The sequence below is a fragment of the Streptopelia decaocto genome (assembly GCF_964273445.1).
Source record: "Streptopelia decaocto genome assembly, chromosome: 1".
Taxonomy (NCBI): Eukaryota; Metazoa; Chordata; class Aves; order Columbiformes; family Columbidae; genus Streptopelia; species Streptopelia decaocto.
Window position 1 is genome coordinate 119,155,712 of NC_138663.1, and position 26,908 is coordinate 119,182,619.

A 26,908-nucleotide genomic window follows, 5' to 3' on the forward strand; every position below is an offset into this window, starting at 1 on the left:
ATTTAAGCAAATTCTGATAAAATCAGTTAAGGAAACAACCTTCTAACAACATTTCTCCGATCCTTTTTGCATGACATGTTACATTGTGCTGACTTCTAAAAAGTTGTTGGGCAATTTATGCACCTCACAGGAGACAAAAATCTTCAAAGTGTTAGATGACAGCAATTCACTTTGTCTTACAAGACAATATCTGCTCTATCCACAGAGGGCATGAAAAATTTCCAATGGAAATATTAACTAATATTAGTTCTATTATAATAGATCTGCTGCTCTGAAACACAAAGCTGTGGCCAGTCCTTCTGCTAAGTGTGCCCTTCTCCCACCCGTAGTTTGGGACACCTTCTCTGAAATCCCCATGCGATCATCTTCTGCTGTTAATAGGAGTGCACCAGTGTGGCAGAACCAAGGGGCAGCATCCTCCTTCGGTACGCTGCAGTGAAATAGTTTTGGCCAGAGAGTTCAACAGTTCTGTCTTGGTTTCCAGGTTGCATCAGTTTTCTCCCCAGGAAGGTGTGGATGGAAATCTTGCTTGTGGAGCATCACTCCTGACAACAGCATGCAACCCCATGGATGAAGGAAGTATAGGCATAGTGCTGCCAGGCTGAGCACATGCTGCCACCTCAGATGTGTAGTTTCACACTGCTTAATAACAGTGCAGATTTGCATTATTTTATTTTTAGTGAATTTCTTTGCCTTGAGATATGTCCTTGGAGAAAGGTTGCTGCCCATATTTATTTGTCCTGTGCCCAGACAAAAATCCAAGATCCATCAATTACAACCAGGTTTTGCAACCCATGGGATTGAATGCAGAATTATGGTCAGGTCAGTACCAGTACCAGTTCCCACAATGACATAAATGTTCATTCCAACTCAGTGGACTGGTAAGTCTGAATCTAGAACTAAATGGCAGTGTTCAGAACTGGTTCTGTCAGCTGTTTTCAGACATGGGCAGCACAGTGCCCTGATCAGTTACAGTCACACTTAGCTAAAAATGTTTCAAATAGGAACTTTTCTTCTCAAGAAGTAGTGCTGTGCTTTAGCATGATCAGCATTGTTTCTTTAGCACAACGAGATGAACAATGATTCCCTAAAATTAGAAGTTTATTTCTTATGATGCCAAAGTAACTTACTACATGTTCAATGACTGTTTTCATAGCCAAACAATTTTCGGTGAATTTGTCTGTTTAACTGAATGGTTCTCCGAGTTTCTAACTCTATCATTTGTCACCAGATCTGGCATGGTTGGAGTCTGGGAAAGCTGTTTTTCTTCTGAGTTACATGCATTTGATTACCTGGTTTGTTGTTCTGTAAGTGTTGGAGGATGTCCAAGTCTTTGTCAGATTTGAGTATTTTCCTGCAAAATTTTATCATTTGTAAGCCTGGTTTCTATGAAGCAGAGATGCCTTTTTATTTTCTCATGGCCCCCAGCTGTAACTCTCTCATGGTCAGACCTGGAGAGGTGCTGATGTCTCAGGACACACTCTGATTTCGGAGATGCCAGTCTCAGCACAACTCAGAATTCAGCCTGTGGCATGATGGCTCTTTTATCTCTGCTCAGAGGTGCAAGGGGCAAAGAGCCACAGCTGATTGATGGTTGTGATCAGATATCTCCCATGAATCACCTTGTAGCAGCATCATGTGTTTTTGTTCTGCTGTTCTTTTAATGCTGTATACAGGAATGATGTTTGTGACTTTGAGTAGGAGACCACTTTCCCTCTAGTCCCATTCACTTGAGTTCTCTTCTTAGTTTTCATAATAATTGACATTCTGTTAGTTCCTAATTTGAGTTGTTTTTTCCCTCTAGTTTCTACATTTACCAGTAGCAAAGCTATATTTCTACCGACATCTACCAATCAACCTTGGATTCAGGAAATTGCCTAAGTACATGCTTAACTTCGAGGATAAACTTAAATTTCACCAATTTTAATGGGATTTAGGCATGTGCTTAAAGTGAAACATAAAATTAAATGTCTTTCCTGAATAAGGATGTTCTCCTGAGTCAGACCCTGCATGCATTGCCTTAGAATAGATCCTGACTGTCCCTTGAGTATGTTAGACATGCCGGATGCTTTCAGAAGTGGTTAATCTGATGAAAGAATTCATCTCAGAGTCATAAAGAAACCACAAGTTTCCTTCACTTTCAGAAGCCTCCTCAGACTGCTGCTTTGATATCGTTGCTCAGCTGCTTGTGCTGCAAGAGCATTGTGTAGAAAGTTTCATAGTCTTATAGTTGTATAGGTAAGAGATCTACCCAGCTTGCTCACACCTAAGAAGCTGGTTCGATTTTTATGTCTAACTCGGTGCAGATAACCCTCTTAGTGAATACAGACTGGACTTCTGTACTAACATTTCGAAAGTGGAAGCTGTCAGATGACCAAAACCTCCAAGACTCAAGAAACAGGCACAAGATAACAAAACATACGTATTGGAAAACAAAGAGAGAGCAGGACGTGACAGAGGCATGTACACTCCCATGTCTCTTTTTCCTTGGACAGGCAACACACTAAAAGCTTTGAAAAGGGAAGAAATACAGTATCAATACACAGCATGCTACCATATAAATGTAATACGGGATATACAGATTACTGCTTATGGCATGTTGTTGTAAATGGGACATGGCTCTCTGAGTACATAGAAACACTTTTGTTTAGAAATGTTGTTGTAGAGTGTTTTGACATTTCCTAATTTTCTCTCTATTTTTTTTTTTCAATAATCCAAAGCAACTCATGCATTTAAACTCAAATTTGAAACTATTTCAGATGGATCAGAATTGTATTTTTTAAGGAATATATTATTTACTTCTCCCCAAAATGTGGGAACAATATCCCCATTATATCTTTGTAGTTGTCTCAGTAACATCATACTCCCTAGTCATCTGTTTTACTTAGCCTAATTTATCCACTGCATAAGGATATTTGTCACCCTTCTATATCCTTTGCATTTCCTTTCCTTAGTACATGATAAATATTTGAGGAAGGATTTTTTTCCGTGTCTTCACCAAGGAATCACCATGTAATGAATGAAACTGAAGCCCAAAATAGCATGGTGATTAGTGCATAAATTCATGCATATAATTTCCATAAGGTACTTTAATGCATGAGATTTATTTTAATCTGTAGGTGTTCCAGCTTGAAAATGGCAGGCTAACTGAAAATTAAAACAAAACAAAACAAAAAACAATAGAGAAAAACCAAAGCCAGAACCAAAACAAATGACAAAAAAAACACAATAAGAAAATTAGCCTGAGGGAGAAAATCCTTCAAATGAAATTTCACCCATAGCAGTTAAATATTTTGTTAAGAGCTGAACACAGTAAAATCATCATTGCAATTGAATAGTCACCTATTTTGACTTCTTGTGTACAGTCTTTAAAATTAATCACATAAATTAGCACATATGAATCTGGCTATTCATAGCACGGAATGTTATGTTGTTTGGTATAGGAAACTTGAAAAAGCAATCTACTTATTTTCCAGCCTTACTTGAAATTATATGTATCATTTGATTTGTTATCTGCTTCAGGTTTGTTGTTTTTTTTTTTTTTAAAGGACAATTTCAAGAGTGATAGCTCAGTAATATCAGACTTGCCATAACTTTTGCATTTTTTATTTTTCTACTAGAAGCTCAAGCCAGAAAAATATCCCACTTCTTGGCAGTTGATTAGAGCCATTTACTATAATTTTTGACTCTGATATTATATGGTTCTGTGTCAAATAACAGATTGCAAATTCTTTCCTCATGGAGAGAACTGTGTGGCTGGGAATACCTCTATGGACTTGCTTGGATCATACTTGTGATATTGGCAGATGTATAGCTCTGAATCTGCATATGCTTGGCTTGAACAAACTCTACACAAACATAACTTTCAGAGAAATGCCTTCTTTTATAACGTTATTCTTGTGTGTTATTTGCACTCCAATGGCAAAGATTCCCCAAACCCTGGATCTGGGGCTGCCATGGTATAAGACCTGAGAGGAGTTTATAATTGAAGGGCCTGATCCAGGAAAGCATCTGGTCAAGCGTTACATGGTAGTTCAGTTGCTTGTAATTCCTTCTGTCCCACTTTGCACAGGATAACTAAGGAGCAAGCGAGAGTCTGAGCTGGGGAATTAGTGACTGAATGATGAAGCTGCTGTCTTGGCAGGTGGCAAGCCCTACTGGACAGAGATGGAGGTGATCTGAGTGCTGGGCCTGGGCACACACTGGGCTACTGTGGAGAAAGCTACATGTTGAGAGTTGAGCTCTTTCCTTCCTTTGCTTTCATGACAAGTGCCCTGAAAACAAAGTGTTGAAACCATTTAAAGTATCTGTACAACGGAATGTCCAACATTTTCAAAGCCTGCTGTTATTTTTCTTCAGGCCAAAACTACTCAGCAAGTTTGTCCTGAACTAGCAAATGGCTTCAGCTGTCCCCAAACCACATTCTTTGGCAAATAACCACATTGCTTGTGAATAAATACCGTTTCACCGAGCTGTGATGGAAATGTTGCATATGGTAAGGCATCTTTGCAAGACTGTAACTGCAGTTTGGCCTTGGAGGGGAACAACTACTGTGTCTGAGTATGAGGATATTAAACCACCTGGTCATCTTAAACAGTTTTGTCTAGCTGGTGAAGTAGGTTGACATGATGAGTAGCTCTTTATGAAGTACTGGCACTAATAGTAGTATGAGCCACTTAGGGGAGGAAGATCAATCCATCTATACAGGACTGTTTTTCAGATAGCATTTTCTTTTTTTTCTTTTTTTTTTTTTTTTTTTTTTTTGGTAAGCCAAATATCAATAAAATGTCTAAAAAAAATGTCTATTGAAGACTATTTTCCACATAAGATAGGAAAGTCCAGTTTTCCTGAAAATTACCTGAATTTTTTCACCTGCTGTTTAGGTCTCCTAAAACTCTGAATATCTAATTACACTGATAAATCTTACAATTGACTGACCTACATTGGGCATGCAGTCCAGTGACTTCAAGCATTTGTGCCTATAGTACATCAAGGCATGAAGAAAGATAGGCTCAGTTACTGCTAGAATGAAAATTTTCAGAAAAAGTAAAAACAAGTAAAATCCCAAGCCTGCAAAACCACATCCATAGATTTGTTTCTTATAGTTTAGTCGTCACTGAGAGAATGTGAGAATGTAGTGTTCAGTTGTGTAAAGATAAATGCATATACATCTTTGCAGGACTGAAGTTCACATCTGTGGTGACATTTTCAAAACAAAAATGAGATCCTCAAAAAGAAATCCAACAGTCAGTTGCTAAGTGACAACACAGGTACCAGTAGAGTCCTTCGTTGAACCTAAGAACTGAAAAACTATGAAATATTAACACTTAGAGAAAACATAACTCTTGGTTACTTTGAAGTCTAAGGAAAATTTCCTGCTTTTCCTTTTCTGTTTCCTTTTCCCTTCCTCTTCCTTAATGCTGGATCATTTAAAAAAATTAACACTGACATGAATAACATGTCCTTTCCCCTCTCCTCTTAACAAGTTTTCCATTTACAAGCCAAACAAAGTTTTCACCTTGATTCCCTTGGTTGTTAAAATAGAATTGTGCATGTGCAAGGGAAGGTGGGAGTAGCATTTTGTGCTGCAGTGGGTGCATTTTGCCTTGCTTTTGGCCACGGGCACCCACATGGACCCAAACTGGCTGCAGACCACTGATTCCTGCACAGAACCCCTGCATGACAAGAAGGAGTGAATCAGTCCTTGCCAGTGGCGAAGAAGGGTTAGGTGGAAAAGATGCAAAGGAAACCAAACTGCCTTAATTCCACAGCTCCTTTTTGAGAAATGCCATAGCACTTTGTATAGAATTGTTTTAATAAGGAACTTCTGCAGACCACTCACAGTATGTTGTGGGAAATACTGGGCTAATTCTAGAGCAAGATCAAATGACTCGAAGACAGATCAAGCTCAGCAGAAGAAGGGATTGTTTGAACATTTATCTTTCTTTGATACAGTCTTTTGAGAAGATGAAGATTAAGCAGCAGACACCCCATGGAGTTGAGTGCCATGAGCTGGAAGAGTTTGGCATCTTCTAGGGCTGGGCCCAAAATACAGACCTTTCAGAATAAGTGCCCCTTTCTACAGCACTACTGCTGCATACAAAACTTCATTTCTGTTTTACTGGATTCCAGCTAATTGCAAATGGTTGTTGGGAAAGTCACAGGCCACCAAGGTAATTCAACACACATGTTTTAGCAAGTTTTTCACACATGTCTGGCAAGCCTTTCATACTGGGAGAAGGCTTTAGGGATTCTTTCCCGGGCCTTAAATCATGCATTAAATCCTATCAATTATTGGTTCCCTCCCTGTTTCCACCTCTGCTCATTTTTTGTTATTGGACAGTACTTTTTGTGTCTTGTAACATGACCTATATAAAGCCTGTTGAAACTTGGAATTTCCAGTTTGCAGGAAACTGTGATAATGTGTAGTTTTGTTTAATTCTCAGTGGTTTGAAACCTTAGTCCCATTGAGGTGAAAGGAATTTTGCCATCTGTGTTGGTGGAAGCAGGACATAGTTTTTCTTAAAACACTGTGTAATCTATGAAGTGCTTTAGATATGGGTAAAAAGATTGTGATGATCAGAAATTCTGAGAAATTCAAGGTCTGTTAAAACTCTGAATGAGAATTATCTTGACAATTAACTATATACAATGGGTTTTTTCCAAATGATAAGCATTTTATGCCCACAGTTTTTATCCATCAAAGTAATTGAGAGCTCCTTTGGTCTCTATCTTGCGGGTGTATTAAGTCCCCAAGAGAAAATATTTTGATTTTTTGTTGCCAAGTCCTTTGATTTCACTGCAGTCCTTTTAAGATAATAATCTAATTTTCTTGTATGTTGTTGGAAATGTCTTTCTTTAAATGCACCGAGCTTTAGAAATGTGTTCATATGGAAATCAGATCAGGTAGGATTTAATCAATGTGGCATTTCTTGGGTGTTGGAAATACTTGGTATTTGCCATCAAGCTTTACAGATTTAAGGTACGCTGTTACTCTTTAGAAGAGTTCACAGGAATGTTTTCCTCTGGTAGTAAAAAGTTATTTTATAAACTGCTTGAATAGTGCCAAAGGTAGAGAGTTGACGACAGGCATATCCTGGGGTCACTCAGTTTCCAAACAAAAGTTTTTTGTCCTACCCAGATGATCCTGCATGACCACCACTGCAGATAAAGGCATGAAGCTCCCAGAGCTGGGATCTAGTAGAAGTGAGACATAAGGGGTTTCACCTCTTGAGAAATGAGTGATCTATTTGTAGCACATCATCAAGCTGTGATTTGAGACCCCTCCTCTCGGCTCCTCAGAAAGCCACAAGAAAACTGTGGTGTCTACAGGCATTTTTGGTTATTATTTCCTCTCCAATATATTTGCTCTACTCTTCAAAAAGGTGATAACTATTTTTAGTTTAATTGTATAGTTGAGATTCAAAATAGACCAGTGTTAGTTAACAGTGATTTTTTTTCTCACAAAGCATATGGTATTACTGCGGTTTAGAGATATAGAAATATCAGACAGTTGCAGAGATGTGTGAATCTTATCCTTTTGGGGCCACACAGCCTAGCCTCGGGAGTATTCCTAGAAGATGTAATATCACATTTTCAAAGTTCTTGATTTCTATTTATTTTTTTTAAATCTTATTTGAAATTAATTGTTCAGTGATTAATATTTTCATGTTTTCAGTATTTACCAGTCACCTAAATATATCCTTCTGTCCTAGACAGAAAAGAGAAAAGAAAAGAACAGCAAGTTACTAGTGCAAAGGAAGTAAATTGCTTTTACTGGGTAAGCAAGCAGAATTTTAGTGTTTAGAAACAGTGATGGAAATGGCATCTTCTCCAACCTAAATTTCTCCTTCATAATTTTGACAAAAGAAGAGTGTTCATGGAGGAGTCTAATTAGTGCATTGCTCCATCAACTGCTACCCCATTGTTCTTCTACCTGTGCCTGTCACCCACAGCTGAGGGTGGCACCAGGCAAGGGGTCCCTACTGAAGACAGGGCAATTATTTAAGTTTAAATAAGATACTGTGAGATACCTGGCATGGATTGAGAGAAACTAAGTAGACCAAAGTTTTGGTTATACGTTTATTGTTTCTTTTACTTCTCTTCCACACTCCTGAAGAATTCAACTTCGGTGGAAGACAGCTGTCTAGATGGAAGGAGGCTGATTGATACTGGGGAAAAAGATCAATGTGGAATCAAGTTTTTTTTGCTGTTGTTCAAACCTCGAACTACATCTGAGTTCATGATTAGCATAGAGATGTATAAAAGTCCTGAAGGTTTCTATTTGTGTCTGTCTGCCTGTCTGCTGGGGTGGGGGTGGGGATATTCCTGGGTGTATGCATGCATCTCAAGGTGGTCAAGGGGTGGCAGATTTCGGTTATTAAGAATGATCTGGATTAGCCCTGGTCTTTCTGGGTCACTAAGTTTCAAACACAGATATTTCACATCTGTTTCTTGTTCACAGTCACTAACAAAGAAGTACAATACCAAAAGAGTCCAAATTTTAGATGCGTGTCTGGTCCTTTAAGGAATTCGGCTAGTTACTTAGACAGAGGAAAAAAAATCTGCAGCTATACCTCCTATTCAAATTTGCGGATTAGGCAAAAGCCTAGAGGTGAAAGGTCAAATAAAACAGTTGAAAGCATTTTCTATTGACTACAGGCAAAAAAAAGCACACAGTCCTCCAAAGCATGCCATAAAAGCTAGAAGAGTGTGAGAGACACTTTAATAGGTTCCATTCTTGATGAAAATCTTGAAACAGCCTCACTAATAGGGTGTAGAAATCCAATATGCCAGACATATTTGCTGTATGCAGTGCCCATCAATCTAGGGATGGTGAGACGTTAAAGGACAACAGTCTGTAATAACCAGTTCGAACTGTTGTGTATTTCAGTTAAAATTATCTAAGACATTTGGAGGAAAGTGATGAAAAATGCTAGCCTTTGCCCTCGCAGTTATTCCTTTTTTTTCTGTGTAGGGAATTTGCTTTTTTGCCTTCTGTTTGTGTGCATGTCTATGTCCTGTGGTATCATTGTCACTTAACCAGCTTTAAATTAGCATCAAACATGAAATAAATACTTTCATAACAGTGGCAACTTTCAGCCAAAGGTTTTAGTGCTCTTTAATTACTAATCCATGCAGCAGTCCTTTGACATTCAGTGGTATAACTGTTAACATTGTGGAGATGGGAAAATTAAGGAAGAATGGAAGGAAAGTTAGAGTGAGATTCATCTCATATAAGCAGAGTTATCCAAAAGCTAGGTGTCTCAGGTAATCATACATTCCCCTTCCAGGTAATGGAGAGAGAGAGAGAAGTACTTTAAAGGTGCGATGCATCTCACCTCTTTTAAGTATTCGTTGTAATGAGACTGAATGACATGATGAAGACAGTTGTATTTGGGACTATGGAATTCCTGGGAACTAGCTTAGTCTGGACACCTACATTTAAAATTGTTGAAGCCTGATGAAGTGAATCCCACTTCAACAGATAGTGACTCCATTCCATGTCTGCAAATGAGTATGTCAGCACTTCCCTGTTATAAAAGTACCTATGTTGCCTATTGCAGGTAATTCTAGTGTCACTATAATAGTGACTGTGCCAATGTAATTCAGGTGAACAGAGTTCCCTTTTAATTTCCCATTTCTATGGTATTTTTTAATGGGAGTATAACTGGTCTTAAAGGTTAATCAGAACATAAAAGGTTGGCAAACAGTGGTGTAGTCACTAAAAATATTTTGCGTGATACAAGCTGAAAAAACTTGAGTCACAGATAGGGACACAGACTCAATAAATTAAGTACTTTGACTTTCATTTTGAAAACTTTCAGTATTTCATTTCTGTAAAAATTTATCCATTGGAAGACAACCCATTCTTGTTTGGTATTGTCACACGAAGTACAAACAAACAAACAAACGTGTTGCCCCCAAATCAGGCTCTTTCCCAACTTTTCAGCTGTGCCAGCGAGTGAAGTAAATTCATTGCTATGGCAGGACGGTGGGGATGGAGGAAAGATGTGAACATACTAATTGGCCAAATGGGTTGGAGCAGCTGAATATAATGTGTGGGGTGATTGAAAGGAAGTGAAGATGAGAGAGTGGGAAGATGTTGTCATAACCAGCCCTGAGGGCAAAACCGGTGGTGGGTGCCACCGCCGCAGGAAGAAATCTCTTTTATCTGCTTCTGGTCAAGCGTTTATGAGAAGAAGTAATTTCTGACTTTGGAAAGAACTGTTCACCTCGTTGCGTCGGAGGAAGCCGGGCAGGCAGGCGAGGCGGCCGCGCTCCGATAGCGGGGCACGGAGCACCCTCTAGTGACCGCCGCTCAGCGCCAGCCGGGGGCACGGCCCAGGGTTGAGGATGGGGATGTGCTCCGCTCCCCTCCGATGCGGTGCGAGACCTGGTGGTGAGGGGAATGAGAAGCATGAAAGCTTGGAAACAACTCTTTCCTCAGGAAAGAGTGCTTTTCGTAGGATGCCTGCTGTGTTGCCTCAGTGGCTGCGTAGTGATAATTAGTATTAATTACGTGGCTTTGACATATTAACCAGGCTTTGGTGAAAGCGAGTGCCCTGTTTCACTTGGACTAGCATCTTCCTCCCAGAGTTAACCTCCACATTTCTGGACATGGGTTAATTGGCACGAGCCCACCCCACAACTGGACCCCATGTTTCCCAGGATGAGGCTTTTCTTGCACCCTCAGACTTGGTGCTGCATCAAACCCACTCAGGTATGGAACCTAGAGGTCCCTTGGGCAGCCCTAAAGGCCCAGCAGTCCTGGGGTTGGGAGGCAAGAGATGGTCATCCCAGACAGCAGTGCCCTGCAGCCACTCTGCACCCAGGGCAGTGAAACTCATTTCTTCTCCTGGGGACCCCTGTCTGTTCCCCTGCTAACAGCCTGTTTGTGAGAGCTTGCTTTTGTGGTGAGGGGAGAGTTTCCCCCTCTATGAGCAGATTTACTGACGTTTTCTTCAGAGCCAGCTGAAAGCTATGAATTAAAGGGAGGAAGTCCTGCTGAAGAGCTTGCTGAGAACTTGGTAAGAATGTGTTTGGCCCTCATGTGCTGAGCTGAGTATGGCCAAACTGATTTTTGGAGCTACATTTAAGCAAAATGCTACATCTTTTTGAGAGGAATAAGACCTTTACAGATGTATCTTCGTGTGCTGTAAAGCAGCATGAATTTGCCTTAATTTCTTAAAATCTGCTTCCAAAAACTGCAATGCAAAGTCTTCTGTTGTACTCAAGGTTTGTTTTTTGTTGTGTATTTTGTTTGTTTAATTGTTTTTGTAGCCTAGTTCTACATACATGAGAACCTTCTTTTTACCTGTAATGTTAGTAAGAGGAACAGGGCTCACTTTTTCTTGCCTTTTCTCTGTTCTCTTATTTTCTTTTCATACCCACATGGGCAGATGCTCTCTGTGTGCATAGTAAGCATAACACACAAGGGGAATATGTCTACAGCTTGCCCAGTTATTTATGTAGTTATTTATAATGTAAAGATATCAGTACAGTTAAAAGGATGAAGGCTACGTTATTAGCAGTACTAACAATATTTTGAAAGTTAAAAGTAAAGAAACTATCCAGGAAAATAAAATACGAAAGTAAAAGACATAGTAGCACAAGCGAGAACAGCAGAGCGTGTCAGCAGAGTCTCTTGGTCAGCCTGGGCTGAGAGCAGTGCTCTTGGTTTACCTCCCAGAAAGCAAGATGGACTGCAGATCTGTTTACTTAAGGAATATTGCAATATATTTCACATATCCTAACACTCTAGCTGATATGATTTGAAAAATATTTGAGGACAGGATTGTTTTTTACAGTTAGCAGTGTTGTTTCAGATACCATGAGAAATGGTCTCTTTGGAAATATTTTAAATGTCTTTAGGTGAGTACATGCATATTGAACATGTTTCTAGTACACCCCAGAAAGGATGCAACTTTTTTATTTGGAAATTCATCTTCTTATTTTGGGATCTAGTCTAATCACTTCTTTTGCATGGTCAGATCAAATCTTCAGGTCTGTACAGGGCCCTGCTGGTTTAAGCAGGCTTAGATCAGCAAAGATCAGACACTTTGTCTCCAGTTTAGAAAGCTCTTTTCTGAAGAGGAGACTCTCTAGTCCTAAAGGTAGAAGGCACTCAAAGCAGTGTTTAAGCCTGTCTGTATTCAGGAAAGAACTTAAATGCAACTGTAGTTCTAAAGCAAGTGCAAAACCCCTGTTTGGATCAAGAGACTTAAGCACATGTGTAATGTTAAGCGTATGAAGTAGTTTTGTTGCTCTTTGGTTTCTTGATGTAGGCTTGAATATAGAAGGAAGTTCCAGCTGAAAGGAGCCCACACACATTAGGGTGACAAGTTTGAGAGAGAAATTGAGGGCGGAAAGGCGTGTTAGGTGACTTGTGTGGACGTTTAATACTTTTTTGTGTTTTCACTTTGTTTGTTGACAAAGCTGCGTTTTTCCAAACACACGCAGCATTATTCTAGGCAATAACACACGGTTGCCTAACATAACAAAAGCATATTTTCTTTCTATTTAACCTTAACAAAATGCAGAAAAGAGAAAAAAATAGTAAAAGTGTTTGTACTATTTTTTTTTGCAACTGGATGATGGTGATTTGATAACTCAATATTTTCCTTTCTTTACAATACCAAGGTTGTCTCTTGCAACTGGATCGACATAAGCGTAAGCACTCAGAAATCTGCCTCTGGGTATTAACTTGAAAGTCAAATAAACTTCATTGAATTCTTTGGCACAGGATGTGTGCCAGTTTAAAATGACAAAATCCTTACCGGACTGTGGGTTCCGTAAAACTTATATAATAATAATAGGGCTCAGCAGAGTCTGATATTACCTTCCTTATGCTTCCAAAATCCCTATATAAATCAAGAGGAGGTTTGTTTATATAGAGGTAGGCTGGAGAAGAATCATTACTTAAACCTGGTTGTGCACGGATTTGTTAGATCCTATCCACTGGAGAGCTGGAACTGATACTTCAGGCCTCTCAATATGTTTGAGAAAAAACAAAATATCATGGGCTTAACTGGAGTGGAAGTCACCCAACTGAAACATTATACAACGCTTTGAAATTTCAAGAAAATGGTTCTAATCTTCTGGCTGTCTTGCTCATTGTTTGGAGATGAAAAGGGAGGAAATCAACATCCCCATGAAATACAATTACTGTAAACTGCTTTCTTTTCATACTGTTCGTAATGAAAATAGGAAAGTTACCAGAAGTTACCTACTCTGCAGAAGCACAGTAATTCAGTTGATGTAAGCCACAAGAACACATTCAGCAATGCAACACTGGATTTTTATATGAATCAACTAATGGAGAATATAAACTAGTGCACAGTAGTGCTGACTCTGGATTGCTCTGTAGTGACCAGAAGTCATCTTTGCAGTGGAAGAAACCAGAACTCCTTGAAATGAGCTATAAAATCAAACTAAACTTGTTACAGGGAGTTGCTCTTGTGTCACCTCAGGATCCAGTGCAGGGAGGAAAAGCAAGGTGTCTGCTCTTTCCTTCCCAGTTTGTCCATCAGGATCTGGAGTCTGCTAGAGGCTTACTCGGATGCTTGGGCTGGCTGAGGAGACCCTGAGACTTGTGAGGCAGCTGGAGATGGCTTGGGACACAGACTCAGCCTGTAACACACCGCCGAGCTTGAAACTGGGTCTTCCTGCGGAAAGCTCTGCCAGATCCTAATCGCACGGGTCCTGTGTCATTCTGTTGTGTCCAGGGATTTCTAGCTCTGTGGTCCCATGAGACACCTGCAAACAGGATCTAGCGGGTAGCAGATTCATCCCCATGAGCAGGGTTGGGTGGACAAGCCTTTGCTCTGCTCTGCCTTGGGTGAGATGGAGCGGGGTCTGCAAGACAAATGCCTGAGGACCAAGCAGGCACCGTGTCATGTCCTCCTGGGGCATCTCTGGAAAAGTGCATGGCCACATTTCACCTTCTTGGGGTCAGGATAGGAGGGGAAGAGTCAACAGGGACTTCCCACTTGCATTATGTACCATTTGGAAAAAATGCATACCAAATGCCAGCAGTCATCAACAATTACAGAAAAATGCTCTTATTTCCTTTTCTTTTCCGAAGGAAAAGGAGAGGAAGGCATTGGGAGAGGATGAGGTCATCTACCTCTACTAAATAATGCTACAACAAGCCATCACTATTTCTTACACTTTTTATCCTACTAGAGTCCCTGGTCAGAGGGCAGGACCCTATTACAGCAGGAATTATCTACCCAGTGCTGCAGTGCTTTCATGTAATACGTCCATGGTTTGATGTTTTTATAGGAAGCATCAAGAAATTGTAAACTGGTTATAGTAAGACCAGCTTTTAAAAAATACAAGATTATTAAAAAACTAATACATTATGACTTCTTTTAGTTTTTTTTCTTCAATTTTTGAGCATCCTGTTTTCAAGCTTTTCTATCTGAAAGCTCAGAATCTCTTTTACAAAAACACAAAGTGTTGCAAGACTCATAAGAGCAAGAGGTTTCTGAGAGCACTGGATCCTGAGATATCCTTTACATGTGGACTTTTGCACTGACTGGTACTGTGGAAATACTTTGCCTTTCTTATTTCCTTTTTTTTTTTTTTTTTTTTTAGTTCAGTACTCCTAAGCAAGGGTCTACGACAAGGACAGTATTTTATTTGCACAGCTGGTCATTTTGGGTGCCATGTGACTGCCAAGTGCTTCAAAAGGACAAATAAAAATCTAGCACTGAATAGAAAATTACTATCACACTCCGACCAGGAAAGGAATCACCAATGAAGCCATCTCATTTTCATGCACGGATTGAGTTGTGAAGTAAAGGAAGAGCGTGGAAAATTCAAGACTGTTTATGACATTCAGGCATTTGCTTTTGAAATGTATGTCTTTTGATGACTTCCTTTCCTCAGTAAGAAAGAGGCATCAAAAAGAAATTATTGTCTCAAATCTACTTGCTTCTTCTCTAGGCAAAAGTAATGTGCTAGATCATATAGGCTAGAAAGTGTCAACAGCTCAAGAATCCAGGAATGAGGTTAATGGACAAATATAGATGTAGTATAAGCAGGGCTAGATTTCATTAACATATTTGGAGTTACACCCATTTATACCAAGTCTGGCTTTGGCCCTGAATCAGCAATTCCCCAGTGAACAGACTGCATGAAACTAATGCCGAATTTGGCCCATTTCATCTGACATCTGCATCCTGCCTCAAAGTGGCATGTCACACTTTCTGCACATCAGATCACACCTGCCCAGGCAGTCACAGGCAATTGACTTTTTGGTTAAAAAAAAAAAAGAAAAAAAAAAAATTAGTCACATATCATCAAGAAAAACAACATTGTTTTAGGACTCTTATCTCTTCACTCCCAAATATCCTGTTTCTTCGAGCTGCAGTGGCCAGGACCAATAGAAACCTCTTCCTGCCATTGGCTGACTTCATTTCCCAGAGTTAGCACAATCTCATCCGCTCTAAACAACCTCATCAAAACTTCTTTCTGGTCAGAGCGAAGCAATAATTATTATTAGCAATTATTAGCGATCAATAATCTTGATCACATTATGGCAAGCACTATTAAGGTAAGAAAGGGGTACCTTTTTGTTGGAATTTTTTCAGTGGTGTGTTCTTTGGTTTCCTTTATCAACCTAGATAAGTTAGAATTGGGCAACACCCCCACTGCCACAATAGAGGACAACAAGATTTCCTTTGTACTGCCTAGTAAATTTCCTTTTTCCTACTCCAACCATCCGCAAGGCTTAAAAACTTCAAACTCGGAAAAAAATTGGGTTTTTTAAATTCACTGTTCAGTGCTGTGGATTGCATATGCGAAGCCTTTTTATGAGAGCTTCTGAAATTTCTTGTAGGTAACATTCTGACAACTTGGATGCGTTTGCGGACTGCCATAAGGGGAGAGGGTGTGCAACTGGAAGGAAAAAAAAGGGTTCCTTAGAGCACTAACCTTTTGGATACTTTTAAATGTTTCTCTTGTTGATGGAGATACAAGTATTCGCAAGAGGGAATGAGAGACACCAGCTCTTATTTCTGTCTCATGCAGGTGTTAATTATGTGTTTTTCTAAAAGCTCTATCCTGATGCTTGGAAATTTCTGAATGTTATTTTAGTGGTGATGGTAAGATCCCATGGGTGTGTTCTTTTTGTTTTAATTTTTTTTTGGACAATAAAATTCTCTTTTTGGTTTATAAATTGATCTCGGTGCATGGTTTGTTTCTTTTAAGAATTGCTTTGCTGTGTTTTTCAGGTTGTGTCACTTAGAAAGTTGAATATATCTATATGTCTATCTAGTTTTTGCTTCTCTGTTGCAATAGATAGCAGTTACAGATATAGCAATAGCTGTGATTAATTGCAGAAGTATAACTGTAACTAAATGCTTTGTGATAGTGAAACTAACGTAAAGAGCAAATCAACATGTACAGTGAGGACTCTGCAGCATTGTATTATCAGATTTGGGATCAAGGTATTTATTTTCTTCATTGTATTGTGTATTTCTCTACTTTTCTAATTGTGCCAGAGATATAGTAAGGGATACGGAATAGCAGCGGTGGCTGGCCATTAGATAAGTGGAACTTCAGTTGGATTTCTCAGTAACTTCTGATTAGATGTTTACATTTGAAAGCTCATTTGATGCTTTTTGTTACAGTTTTTGAAATCTGAAAGTCTTGTCTGAAGACAATGTTATTAAAAAGACTAATGAACTTTCTCTTTTTGCAATCACCGTTGCTTTCAAGAAGCTATCTATAGAGACAAAGATCTTAATCTCCTCTGCATTACTGGCTAGTATCTATTATATGCTAAGTAGCACTTGAAACCGCTGAATTCCCTTTGGTTTTGCTGCACATTTCAGGGCACACAGGGCATGACAGGCACTCTATGAAAATCTTAAGGCTCAGGGAGTCAAGTTTTGCATTGCTAAAAGAAAGGGCTATGTGCTGAGGTTAGCAATGCTGTTTTTTGCATCTGCTAATCAGAATGCATTAGCGATGTTGATGGAAATTATTTTCAAAAATGATGGTATTACAAGATTAAATGTATGCATTTTGAGGAGCTCTTATTATTTATTTTTTGATGTTTTGTGTTGGCTAAATTATAACAGGACAGATTATTGTCCACAATATCTTATAGTTTTTATTTTACCTCCTCCTTACAGAGGTGAGGACAGACTGTGTGCAGCCGTGTATTATGCAGCCATTACAGCAGTGCAGACAGCAAAGCCTCCTGAGTGGAAAAATATATATTTTTGTCTCCTCGTCTGGGAGTATGAAAATTGAGGGGGGAAATAGGCACCCGGAACATTGAGGATTTTGGTGCCTAGGGTGCTGGCAAGGCCTGAAGCAAGGATTTTATTTATGCAAGTGCAAAAATGCAAAATGACTGAAAGAAATGACAGGTGCTTTATACTCTAGACACAGGAAAAGTACTCTGACATGGAGTCCAAAGAGATTCAAGTCCTCTTCTATACTGAGTACATAAAGAAGTAATTTAACTGAGAGGTTTCTGAAATAAAGAAACTGTATTTGAATGCCAAACAGGTGTTTGTGCTTTTGCTAAACAGTTATGTTCAGCAAATGTTTTTTTGCAATTTCAATATAATGACCGGTGGTGTTTGCTGGCAATGGATAGCCCAGCTATCCCAGTGTAGGTGACAAGAGGCTGTGGCCAAGAAAGTTGGAGAGCCTTATCTGCGATCTCTGCACCAGGAATTCACGCTCTTCTTTAGGGAAGCCATGGAGACATTACATGTCAAAACTGGGTTGCGAAAGGCGATGTGTTTGTTTATAACTTGGTGGAAATTGCTCTGAACGTACATGCATGCAAAGGTGGCCCTTCCAGTAAGACTGTCTGATTCATCCTTTTCCTATCACAAACCTGCAGATAGACCCATGGGATGCTCAGGGCTCATGAGAAATCAGTCTGGCTTAACTGGGGCTAATCACTAACTATGAAGGCAAGTGTTTGTGTAATTTTTTTGGCATTGGGGTTGACGTCATGAGTGTGGCTTTACTGGCAGATATGTCTCTTCTTGTCCCCTGTCCTCCCTCTGCTGCCCCTTTCCTCTTCCCCCCATGATGGGGAAGGTGCTGCAGTGGAAGGAGGACACAGCAGCGCCTTCTTCCTAGGCTATGGCATGGATGGCTTTACTTAATTATGACCTTTACACTATACGAGTGGCCACTCTCACTCAGGCCAGGGACCTCTCTATCTGACCGGGAGCAGGGCCAGCTCCTGTGGAGGAGAGGAGAGTAGAAAGGGAACGTGTGCCTTCATGGCCAGAATTTGGGTTTCACGACACACTCAGGGCGGCTGATATTTCTAATGCATTTTCTTCCCTGTACTTGGTGCACAAATGGCTCATCTCACTGTTAGGTTTTGTGGCTTTTGAAGGATTTTTTTCTCTTTTTTTTTTTTTTACTTTTTCAAGTTTTTTCAGCAGTCAGAATTTAGGCAATAAGACGACCTGTTTCCTTCTGACACAAGTAGTGCCTGACAGATGTGTGCAGTAGCATAATCGTGCAGAGCACTGAAGCTGAAGAATATAAGAATATCAAATCAGTGCAGCACTGCTAATTATAAACGTCCCACTAGTTACTGTAAATACCATTTTAGATAATATCAAAGGCTTCTGAATTAGGCATCTGGCGTTTTTGGGCTTGTTTTTAATAGAATGGAGCAAAAATTACTTAAGTGTTACCTTGGGATGAAGTAAAAATACCTATCCTGAAGGTCATTTTGTTGCGTGGTGGTTTGTGGTGGGTTTTTTTTGTGTGTGTGTGTGTGTGTGTTTTGTTTGTTCTTTTTTGTGTGTGGGTTTTTTTTTTGGTTTGTTTTGTTTTTTACAATTATGTTACAGTGGAGGAAAGAACATTAAATAGAAAAATACAACTAGAATTCTACTTCCTTGCCATGTAGTAAGCCTTGTTATGTTGCTCACCTTACCCGCCAATGCAATTATATTTATTCTTATAAAAACTATTCAATAAGTTATCTTGACTTTGCAGTGACTTATTAAATACACTGGTGAGTATTTCTTTAATTTACTTCTAAATATGCACATGCCCACTTTTTATTATTGACTTCTAATGTGCTGGTTACATTTCTGGCAAAAAAAGTCTGTGTATTTGATAAAGGACAGGAGAAATTTTGTAATTTCTAAGGCCTGAAAGAGTATGCACATACTGACTGAAGTAGTACATAGTGGCAAGATTTATTTTGTTAGAGTTACTTTTATTTCACTTTCTTGTAGAAAACCTAAGTACTCATGCAAATATTTCTAAATCCAAGAAAAACTACAGACATTTAAAAGACAAAATCTATTCTTGGCATATGAAAATGTTTAGGCTTTGTTTAGAGGACTGCATCTGCACTGAATCCAATAGAACTAATACAGTAATTTGTACTTCTGTTCCTTGCATTAAAAAAAACCTGTAAACATTATTGCTTTTTGTTCTCATCTCAGTTAGCAAATGATCCAATGGTGTATTTGACTTGAAGCCTCTAAATAATTCCATTTACTTTGGTGATACGACACACCCCTCTTAAAGCTGAGCACACACCTGAGTGCTGTGGAGAATCAGAAATAAGAATGTGGAGTTCCTTCAACCACTTAACCTGATCTTGTACTCTTTAATTGAAAGTTTCCACAAATTTCCTGAAGATTTTGTTCCAATAAAGGCAGTAGAATCAAACCTATAATTATTTCCAGGTAAAATAGTACTTCTGACTCAAATGAAAATTTGCAATTTCAAGGAAGAAATAGTCATATGAGAACAGAAGAAGATATTTTGGGGATGTTTTTGTGTTGTTTTCTTTTGCTTTTAATCAGCAGTCATTTAACTAAATCTGATTTGTGGCTACATATGCCGAAACAAAGTCAAATATAAGGATTTTGCTTTCCAGAATTAAGTCCCCAGGCAAGGAACAACAGCTGGAAAATGGATATGTTTGACTGTCTGAGTTAGATTGTTTGTTTGTTTGTTTGTTTTTCTTAACAAGTACTATATTATCCTTTTAAAAATCTTTTTCAGCAAGTTCCATGAGTTACAAAAGGTCTTTTAGAAATATTGTTAAAAGAATCAAGTGCTCTTGGAGAATGACTTGCTGAAAGATAAATACAGAAGTTGTTTTGAGAAATGTGAATGCCAGAAGAAGAGATTATTTTTCAAGTGGCAGTTTATTATCCATTAAAAATATATAATTCTGTTTATTCAAGAAGAAGTAGGCTTCATAATGCAAGTTTCTAAATCAAGCCAGCAAAACAAGAAAAATTTAGTTTGTATGTCTTGTATTATCAATTTTAACAAAGTGATACAGTAGAAAATATCACATGCATTGCCAAACCTTGTCAAGTTAAGGAAAATCTTTTCAATGACTGCAATGTGTTTTCTATTAGATTCATTGTTAACTATTTAAAAATGATTTCTTTTGATAGATAATTATCCAGTAGAGAAATTCTCATTCTCTTACATTGTCAATAAGGAAAAGACAATGGTCTGACAAAATGGCATGTGTTCTGCTAGCCATCCTTCTGTCCTTAATATATATACGTATATGTTTATATGTGTGTATCATAGAAGAAATGTTGCCTATGTTCAAAACACTGACAATGATACAGAAACTTCAAAGCACTTGTGTGAAAAAGATATCAATCCTTGTCTTGAAGGATGGTTGAAGGAGTTATTTTAAATGTTGTAACCAAACCTGCCTGAGGTTGGATAGTGCTGTGTCCTTCAATTTATTCCCCACTCCTTCTTAGAAGAACGACTGTATATTCCTATAAATAACTCATTACAGTGAACAGAGGGAGGAGGAGTTTTAGGAAATCTGGTGAGATTCAGGTTCCAAACCTGCATCGCAAGGAAGTTATCTCCTTGGAATGTGTCCTTAGGCACCAGGTTGCTGATTTTTACTGTGCATGTAGTCATCCTATTAGAAACATAAGACATTGCTTTCAGGAAAAGGATATTAGTTGGTAACATACAAGTAATACTCATAATGGCCTTTAACAACTACTGTCTAGAAACCGATGATTACCACTTCTGGTAATTATCATGTCATAGATCTGATTTGTTTCAAAGTAAAATGAATAAAATGGCAATTATTGTCATAAAAATGTCATTGAACACTAAATGGTAGAAAAAGAATGATGAAAATAACATATTTTAAGACTAGGCTGAAGGACACACCAGACAATCATCTACATACAGAGAATCAGACAACTGGTCTTTTGGAATGGTGGATTTTGGAAATAACTGAGTGGAAGAAATGCATATGATACGATGTCTGCCTTTACTTGCAATGTATGTTTATTTGGGGTGTATATCTGAGCTGATGGGTGGGAAACAGCATCACAAGGCTTGTGTGCCATTTTCACACTAGGAAAAGATCTAACTTGCTTAGTTAAATGTATGTGTTGCCAGGTTAAGCAGTGCCTGAGAGATGGGATGGAAATACCACAACAATTTGCAAGGATTGGGTGTATGCAAATACCTGCAGGAAAGCGTGTTGAATAACTATTTACAGGAAGTGGTAGAACTCTTCAAAATGACCTACCTGACTTAAGAGAGGTGAGAGAGAGATATACAGAGAAACAGTGCTATAACTGGGGAAAAAAGCCACATGAGACCGGAAATGTTTCGTTTGACAAATCCCTAATTATAGCTGTCTTGAGAGAAACAAGTAGCTAAATATTAATTCTACACGTAAGATTTTGCATCGCTGCAATGCGAGCCTGTAAGATTTTTTTAAACCTCATTCTTTAGAGTTGAAAAACATCTTTTTTTAGACGATATGTTTATTACCTTGATAAACAGTAAAATGCTGCCACAGCAATTACCTTGATGATAAAGAGTCTGTAGACAGATACTTCCTGCATTCATTTCCTACCCAGATAAGTCGCCAAAATCAGGGACTACCAATACAGGAAATGCTTTCAGTAGGAACTTCCTATCTGTTAATATCTACTTCACTGAAAAAAGATCTAAGCCCTTCTTCTTTGATATAAAGGTAATGTTCTACCTGTTACTATTTAAACATTTAAACCACAGTGCAACACATCTCTTTGTGTAAAAAGTTAAAACCAACGCTGTTATATTGGACTATGTAATACCAGGGTTTTGCTCTGCAATGATAGGAAAAATGGCCCTGCATTTTACAGTACTGAAAATCAGGATGCTTCAAAATATACTGTCATTCCATCAGGTGAACCTCAAGCAACCTCCCTCCAAGTCCTTCTTGCCTGCATCCTTTCCTTATTTGTAGGCATCACCAAGTTAAATATATGTTTCATTAGCCCTTGAGGTGGATTTCTCCAACAAGTAGTTCAGAGCATATTCTGGATATATTAAAGAGTCGTGGCCACGTCTTGCAGTTCACGTGACATATAAATTCAACGAAAACGACTGAAACATAAATTTTGCCTCACTGTATGAAGAAATAAAACCATGACTAACCTGTATTTTGTAACTTCTGCTAATAAAAAGAGAAACCTAGAGCAAAAGAAAAGTAAACAAAGGCAGAAAACCTCAATTGCTAATTATAACTTCAGGGTAATTGCTTTCAGACACATGAATAGAATGAATGAGGATTTACGAAACTTGAAGTGAAATTGGCCACAAGGAAGTCAAAAGTATTTGGCCAGTGGCTTGACTTGGGCCAGGCTTTTACCCAGGTTCCTCAGGAGCTCAGCCCAAATTTTGTGCTTTTTTTTGCCAATGATTCCCTCGGAGTCATTCCAGGTTCTGCCACAGTGACTGAGATTGGTATCTTGGCCTTTTCCCATAGAGTTCAGTAGTCCTTTGCTATTGTGGCTTTGTATATATCACACCTTTTCATCCTTGAAGAGTAGACCTATGGTTAAGTTATCTGCTCAGACCACTGTGGGAAAGGCAGTTGTTTAAGTTCATATTGTGGTCTAAAAGGCTTGGAATCTGAGGTTGGATTTACAGACCCCTGCGGAGACAACCATGAATGCATCACTTGGAGCACCAGCTGTTGAACAGAGGGTCAGTCCCGTGGGGAGCTGACCCAAAAGCCCAGTTCCTGTAGATGAGTTCTGCAAGCTGAAGTCAGTTTTGAGAAGTGATTTCCACAAGGCCATGGGTGAAAAAGTTCTAGGAAATTGCCCCTTGGCTTTGAGTTCACAAGAGTACTGGGGAAATACACACTCCATCCTGAAAGCAATGTTCCTGGGATGTGGTTAGCCAGCTCTTATCTACTTGCATACATTTTTATTATTGTTAGTCTTTGGCATATTCACATCAGCTTCCCTCATGTGTAAGGTATTCCCTTGGAAGTGCTCAAAATTGTTGCTTTTTACTAATCAGATCAACTCACTAAAGTAGTGACCAGAGACATTTTTCACATCATTTCCATACAACTGTTGCCTTTTAAAAAATTTTCCTGTGATTTGTCATCAAGGCACAGTTACATGTACCATTTTCATGGAATTCAGAATCTGATTGTTTAGTCTACGTAAAGGGGGAAAAAAGAGGAGGATCCTGTGCCTTTAATGTTGTTTGTAACGGTTGGACAGAGCTTGTCAGGTGAAGGTTAATTGCTCTCCAGTTAAAGCAGTTCTCTGCACAGATGGGTTATCAGGGCTGAACACTCGTTACAAGATTAATCTCATTTCCGACAAGACTTCCCTTTCCTTCAACTGATTTTTGCTCAGCCATTGGACCTGTCACCAGCCGTTAAAAGAAGGGTGTGTTACCTCTGGGATATTAATGCTTGTTTCAGTGAAACAATACAAAGCGTGTGTCATATCGGTAAGGAACATCTTTAGGAGACAGCACATTTCAGTGCTGTTCTGAAGGTCGAGATTCATAAACAACAGAAACAATCAGGAACATTTGTATTAACCATCTTAATGAACACGAATTCCAGCCAGGTCATCTGTAGGCTCCCCTTTCATGTCTGTTCTCTTCTAAATGTGGTATTTTTTAGTTCCAAAGGTATATTTTTGTTGAAAATTTTAGTCAACAAAATAACCACTTGTGAGATGTGGAACGTGGGATGACCCTTCTGTCCAGTCAATTAACTGGTGGACGTGGTGACTTCAGCTAACACTTGTTTCAGCAAAAGGAAATTTATCATGGTGGCCACTCAAAGAAATTCAAGCTTTGGGAGTTTTGTCTTGGGCTCTAGAGTAAAACTGTTGAATTTTCCTCTTTCTCTAAACTGGAGTAAATCAGAACTGGATCCACTATATCCAGTGGGCTACAGAGATATAAGATGGATGTAAAGCGAGAGAAGAACTGGGCACATCATGTTCTTAGCATAATCTTGCCTTAGTATCCAAGATTGCAGCAGACCTGCCAGTCCAGGGTGGTCCTGAATGGTTGGATGGAGTGATTTCAAGGAGGCTATGGCATGAATACAAAAAGTCTCTCAGGAGTTTTGGGTTTATTTCAGGAGTTCTGATACAACCAGAATAACACAACTTGGCAAAAGTCTCTGGCTGCCAAGTTTCTTCCATGCAGCTTTAGTCAGTAAATTCCAAAACACTAAACAAATATTCAAGGCAACAAACAGGGTAGCTCTTATGTTTCCTCAGAGTTTCCTGTCCTGGCTTCGGATCAGCACAATCCTGTCGATGGTGCTGAGTCTCTGCATTGACTTCAGTGAACTTCGAATAAGGCTGGCTTGCCCCAGCCAAAAGAAAAATACCAAGCTCTGTGGAGGGTCACAGGCAGCACAAGTATTCATTGAATGATCGTTGTAGATGTGATCCATCAAACCGTACAGGTGTGTGCTGAACTGAAAGCATCTGAACTGTTCCACTGATGTTTTAGATTAAGAGTGTGCAAATGTGCCTCATTGTGCTGGGCTCTGCAGTGGCAGGGTGATGGCCCCCACTTGCTTTTTATTGAACTAATAAGAAAAATCCAGCACATTTTATACACCTGTGAGGACAGGGGTGTCTGCACATGTACACCGTAAGACAGGTTAAGTAGTGAGGAAACTTGCATCCAGGGAAACATCGGAAAATTATGTTATTTCTTCTGATTTGGAGCAAAAATAGAGGGAAAGGGATACAGAGAGACAGATCATTGCCCTTGTCTGATAAATACACAGCAAAAAAGGCATCCTTGTTCTGATCATGGGTCTCCTATATAGTGAGAATACCCCTATATGCATTGTTTGTAATATCAGTAAAGAAATAGTTATTCTCCTGAGAATGTTTCAGTGAAGGTCTTTACTGAAACTGTTTATTTTGTAATATATGCTTTATAAACATATAGCAAAACTAACAAATTATCTGACAAAATGTTTTTTGATACAAAATTTCCATCTACAAGCTTCTGACAATTTCTTAACTATCTTTTTTGTTTGTTTGTTTTATTTTAATCATCAGAGAAGTCTAATACCTTGCCTTGCTGTACTCTTCTTTCTTGGACCTTCCTCCCAACCTGTAGTTTTCACCAGCTGAAAGACTAGAAAACTGCGGTTTTGCAAACCTTCTCCTATATTTTCCCTCCTACCTTTAATATACAGAAATAGAGGGTGTGATTTTTTTGCAAAGTAGTAACCATTCACTTTTAAACTCTTCAGACCTTTCGTTTGATGGTGTTGCGTTAGGTTTTTATTCATAAGGGTGTCAGTGACATGCTTTCAGACAAAAAACTGGCACTGACTATTGCTACCCCTGAAGTATTTTTGCATTTCATTTATTTTTTTTACTTAGGATGGGAAGGTTTAGGTCCAAACATTCAAAAAAGGATAGCAAGGAACCACAAATTGCAATACTGCTTCGTAGGCAAGTATGTTACAGGTTTGACATCTACAAAACCTTTTTTAAAAAATGCATTTAAATAGATGTTAAAAATATTTTGAGGTAAAGCTCAATCTATAAAATGTAGATGTAAATTATTGACTTTGAACTCACCCTGCACAAATTCTTTCCCTGTGATGGTGACCAGATACTTTCCAATTAGAATGAATGTTAAATCTTAGCTGTCTTCAGACTGACTTATTTTTTTTCCCCCGCATCTTCATCACATAATTAATCTAGCATTTTAGAACCCAGATGAGAGCAAATTAAATTTTGAGCGTGTTTATCTTCTGAGCTTGGGCCTTCAGAGTGCTGTTTTCCTCTTTCACAGAGATTTTATTTGGCCTCAAACTCTATCAGTCTCAGCTGCTTCTTGGAGGATGCAATTCTTGCCAACTCCCGCAATTTTTATCAGGAGTCTTGTGATATTTAGCGGTTTTCTTAAAGGACAGTTTCTTAAATAATATTAACACTTGAAGTCTTCGTTTTTCATTGACAAAAGACACTCTAGTACTAAAGAATCTAACCTAAAGGCCTAAAAGCCAGAAGGTGGACCTAAAGTGCATTGCTTTTAAGTATTCAGTTTCTGAGTCCTGACTTTAAAACTTTGAACACTTAATGTAACAGGGCTGAACCCACTACAGGGCAGAGACCCTGCAGAATAGCTGCACACACTGCCTGGCCATGGCTTACCTACTTCTTAGGGGGCTGAATGTGGTGTTGGTAATGGCTAGGTCTTGATCTTGTCTCACACAAAGCAAGTCACTTGTCTAAGGGTCTGATGCAGATGAACACTCAGTAACCTGAAATTTTAGTGTGTGTGGTTTTAATTAATAAAAATAATGAGTCAAACACATTTTTGGTCATGTTTCTAGTTTGTAAGCTGGTATTCAGATGGATTCTTGCTGTCAGATGTGCAATATTAAGTCTCGCTTCTACAGTTGTAAGGAAATAAAGCTGGCAGTCTAACCTATTGGAGAAATATATTTTCTGTATAGTAACTGACAAAAACTTTAGATTATGTTTTAAAAACTGAAAATATCCAATGTTTGTAATAGCATAAGTAAAGATAATGCACCTCTATATACCTTAGTAGCAATTTTCTCTACAAATATTGCAATTTAGGGGGCTTGAAGGCT

At 38.8% G+C, this 26,908-nt stretch overlaps 1 protein-coding gene across 10 annotated transcripts in view; it reads left to right on the plus strand.

Annotated features, from left to right (window-relative positions):
- Nucleotides 1–26,908, plus strand: part of ERG (ETS transcription factor ERG) — a 145,557-nt gene that overhangs the window by 66,672 nt on the left and 51,977 nt on the right. Inside the window, exon 1 of one of the 10 annotated variants that reach the window (XM_082044721.1) lies at nucleotides 14,854–15,562. The exons of 5 other annotated variants lie outside the window; for them this stretch is intronic. In XM_082044721.1, coding sequence (XP_081900847.1) covers nucleotides 15,545–15,562 — 18 coding nt within the window. In that variant the 5' untranslated portion in view covers nucleotides 14,854–15,544. Of the gene's footprint in view, nucleotides 1–14,853; nucleotides 15,563–15,585; nucleotides 15,844–16,372; nucleotides 16,458–17,683; nucleotides 17,950–18,995; nucleotides 19,016–26,908 lie in introns of those variants that run through there. 4 more of the 10 variants (XM_082044725.1, XM_082044724.1, XM_082044722.1 and 1 more) reach the window with 4 other exon arrangements.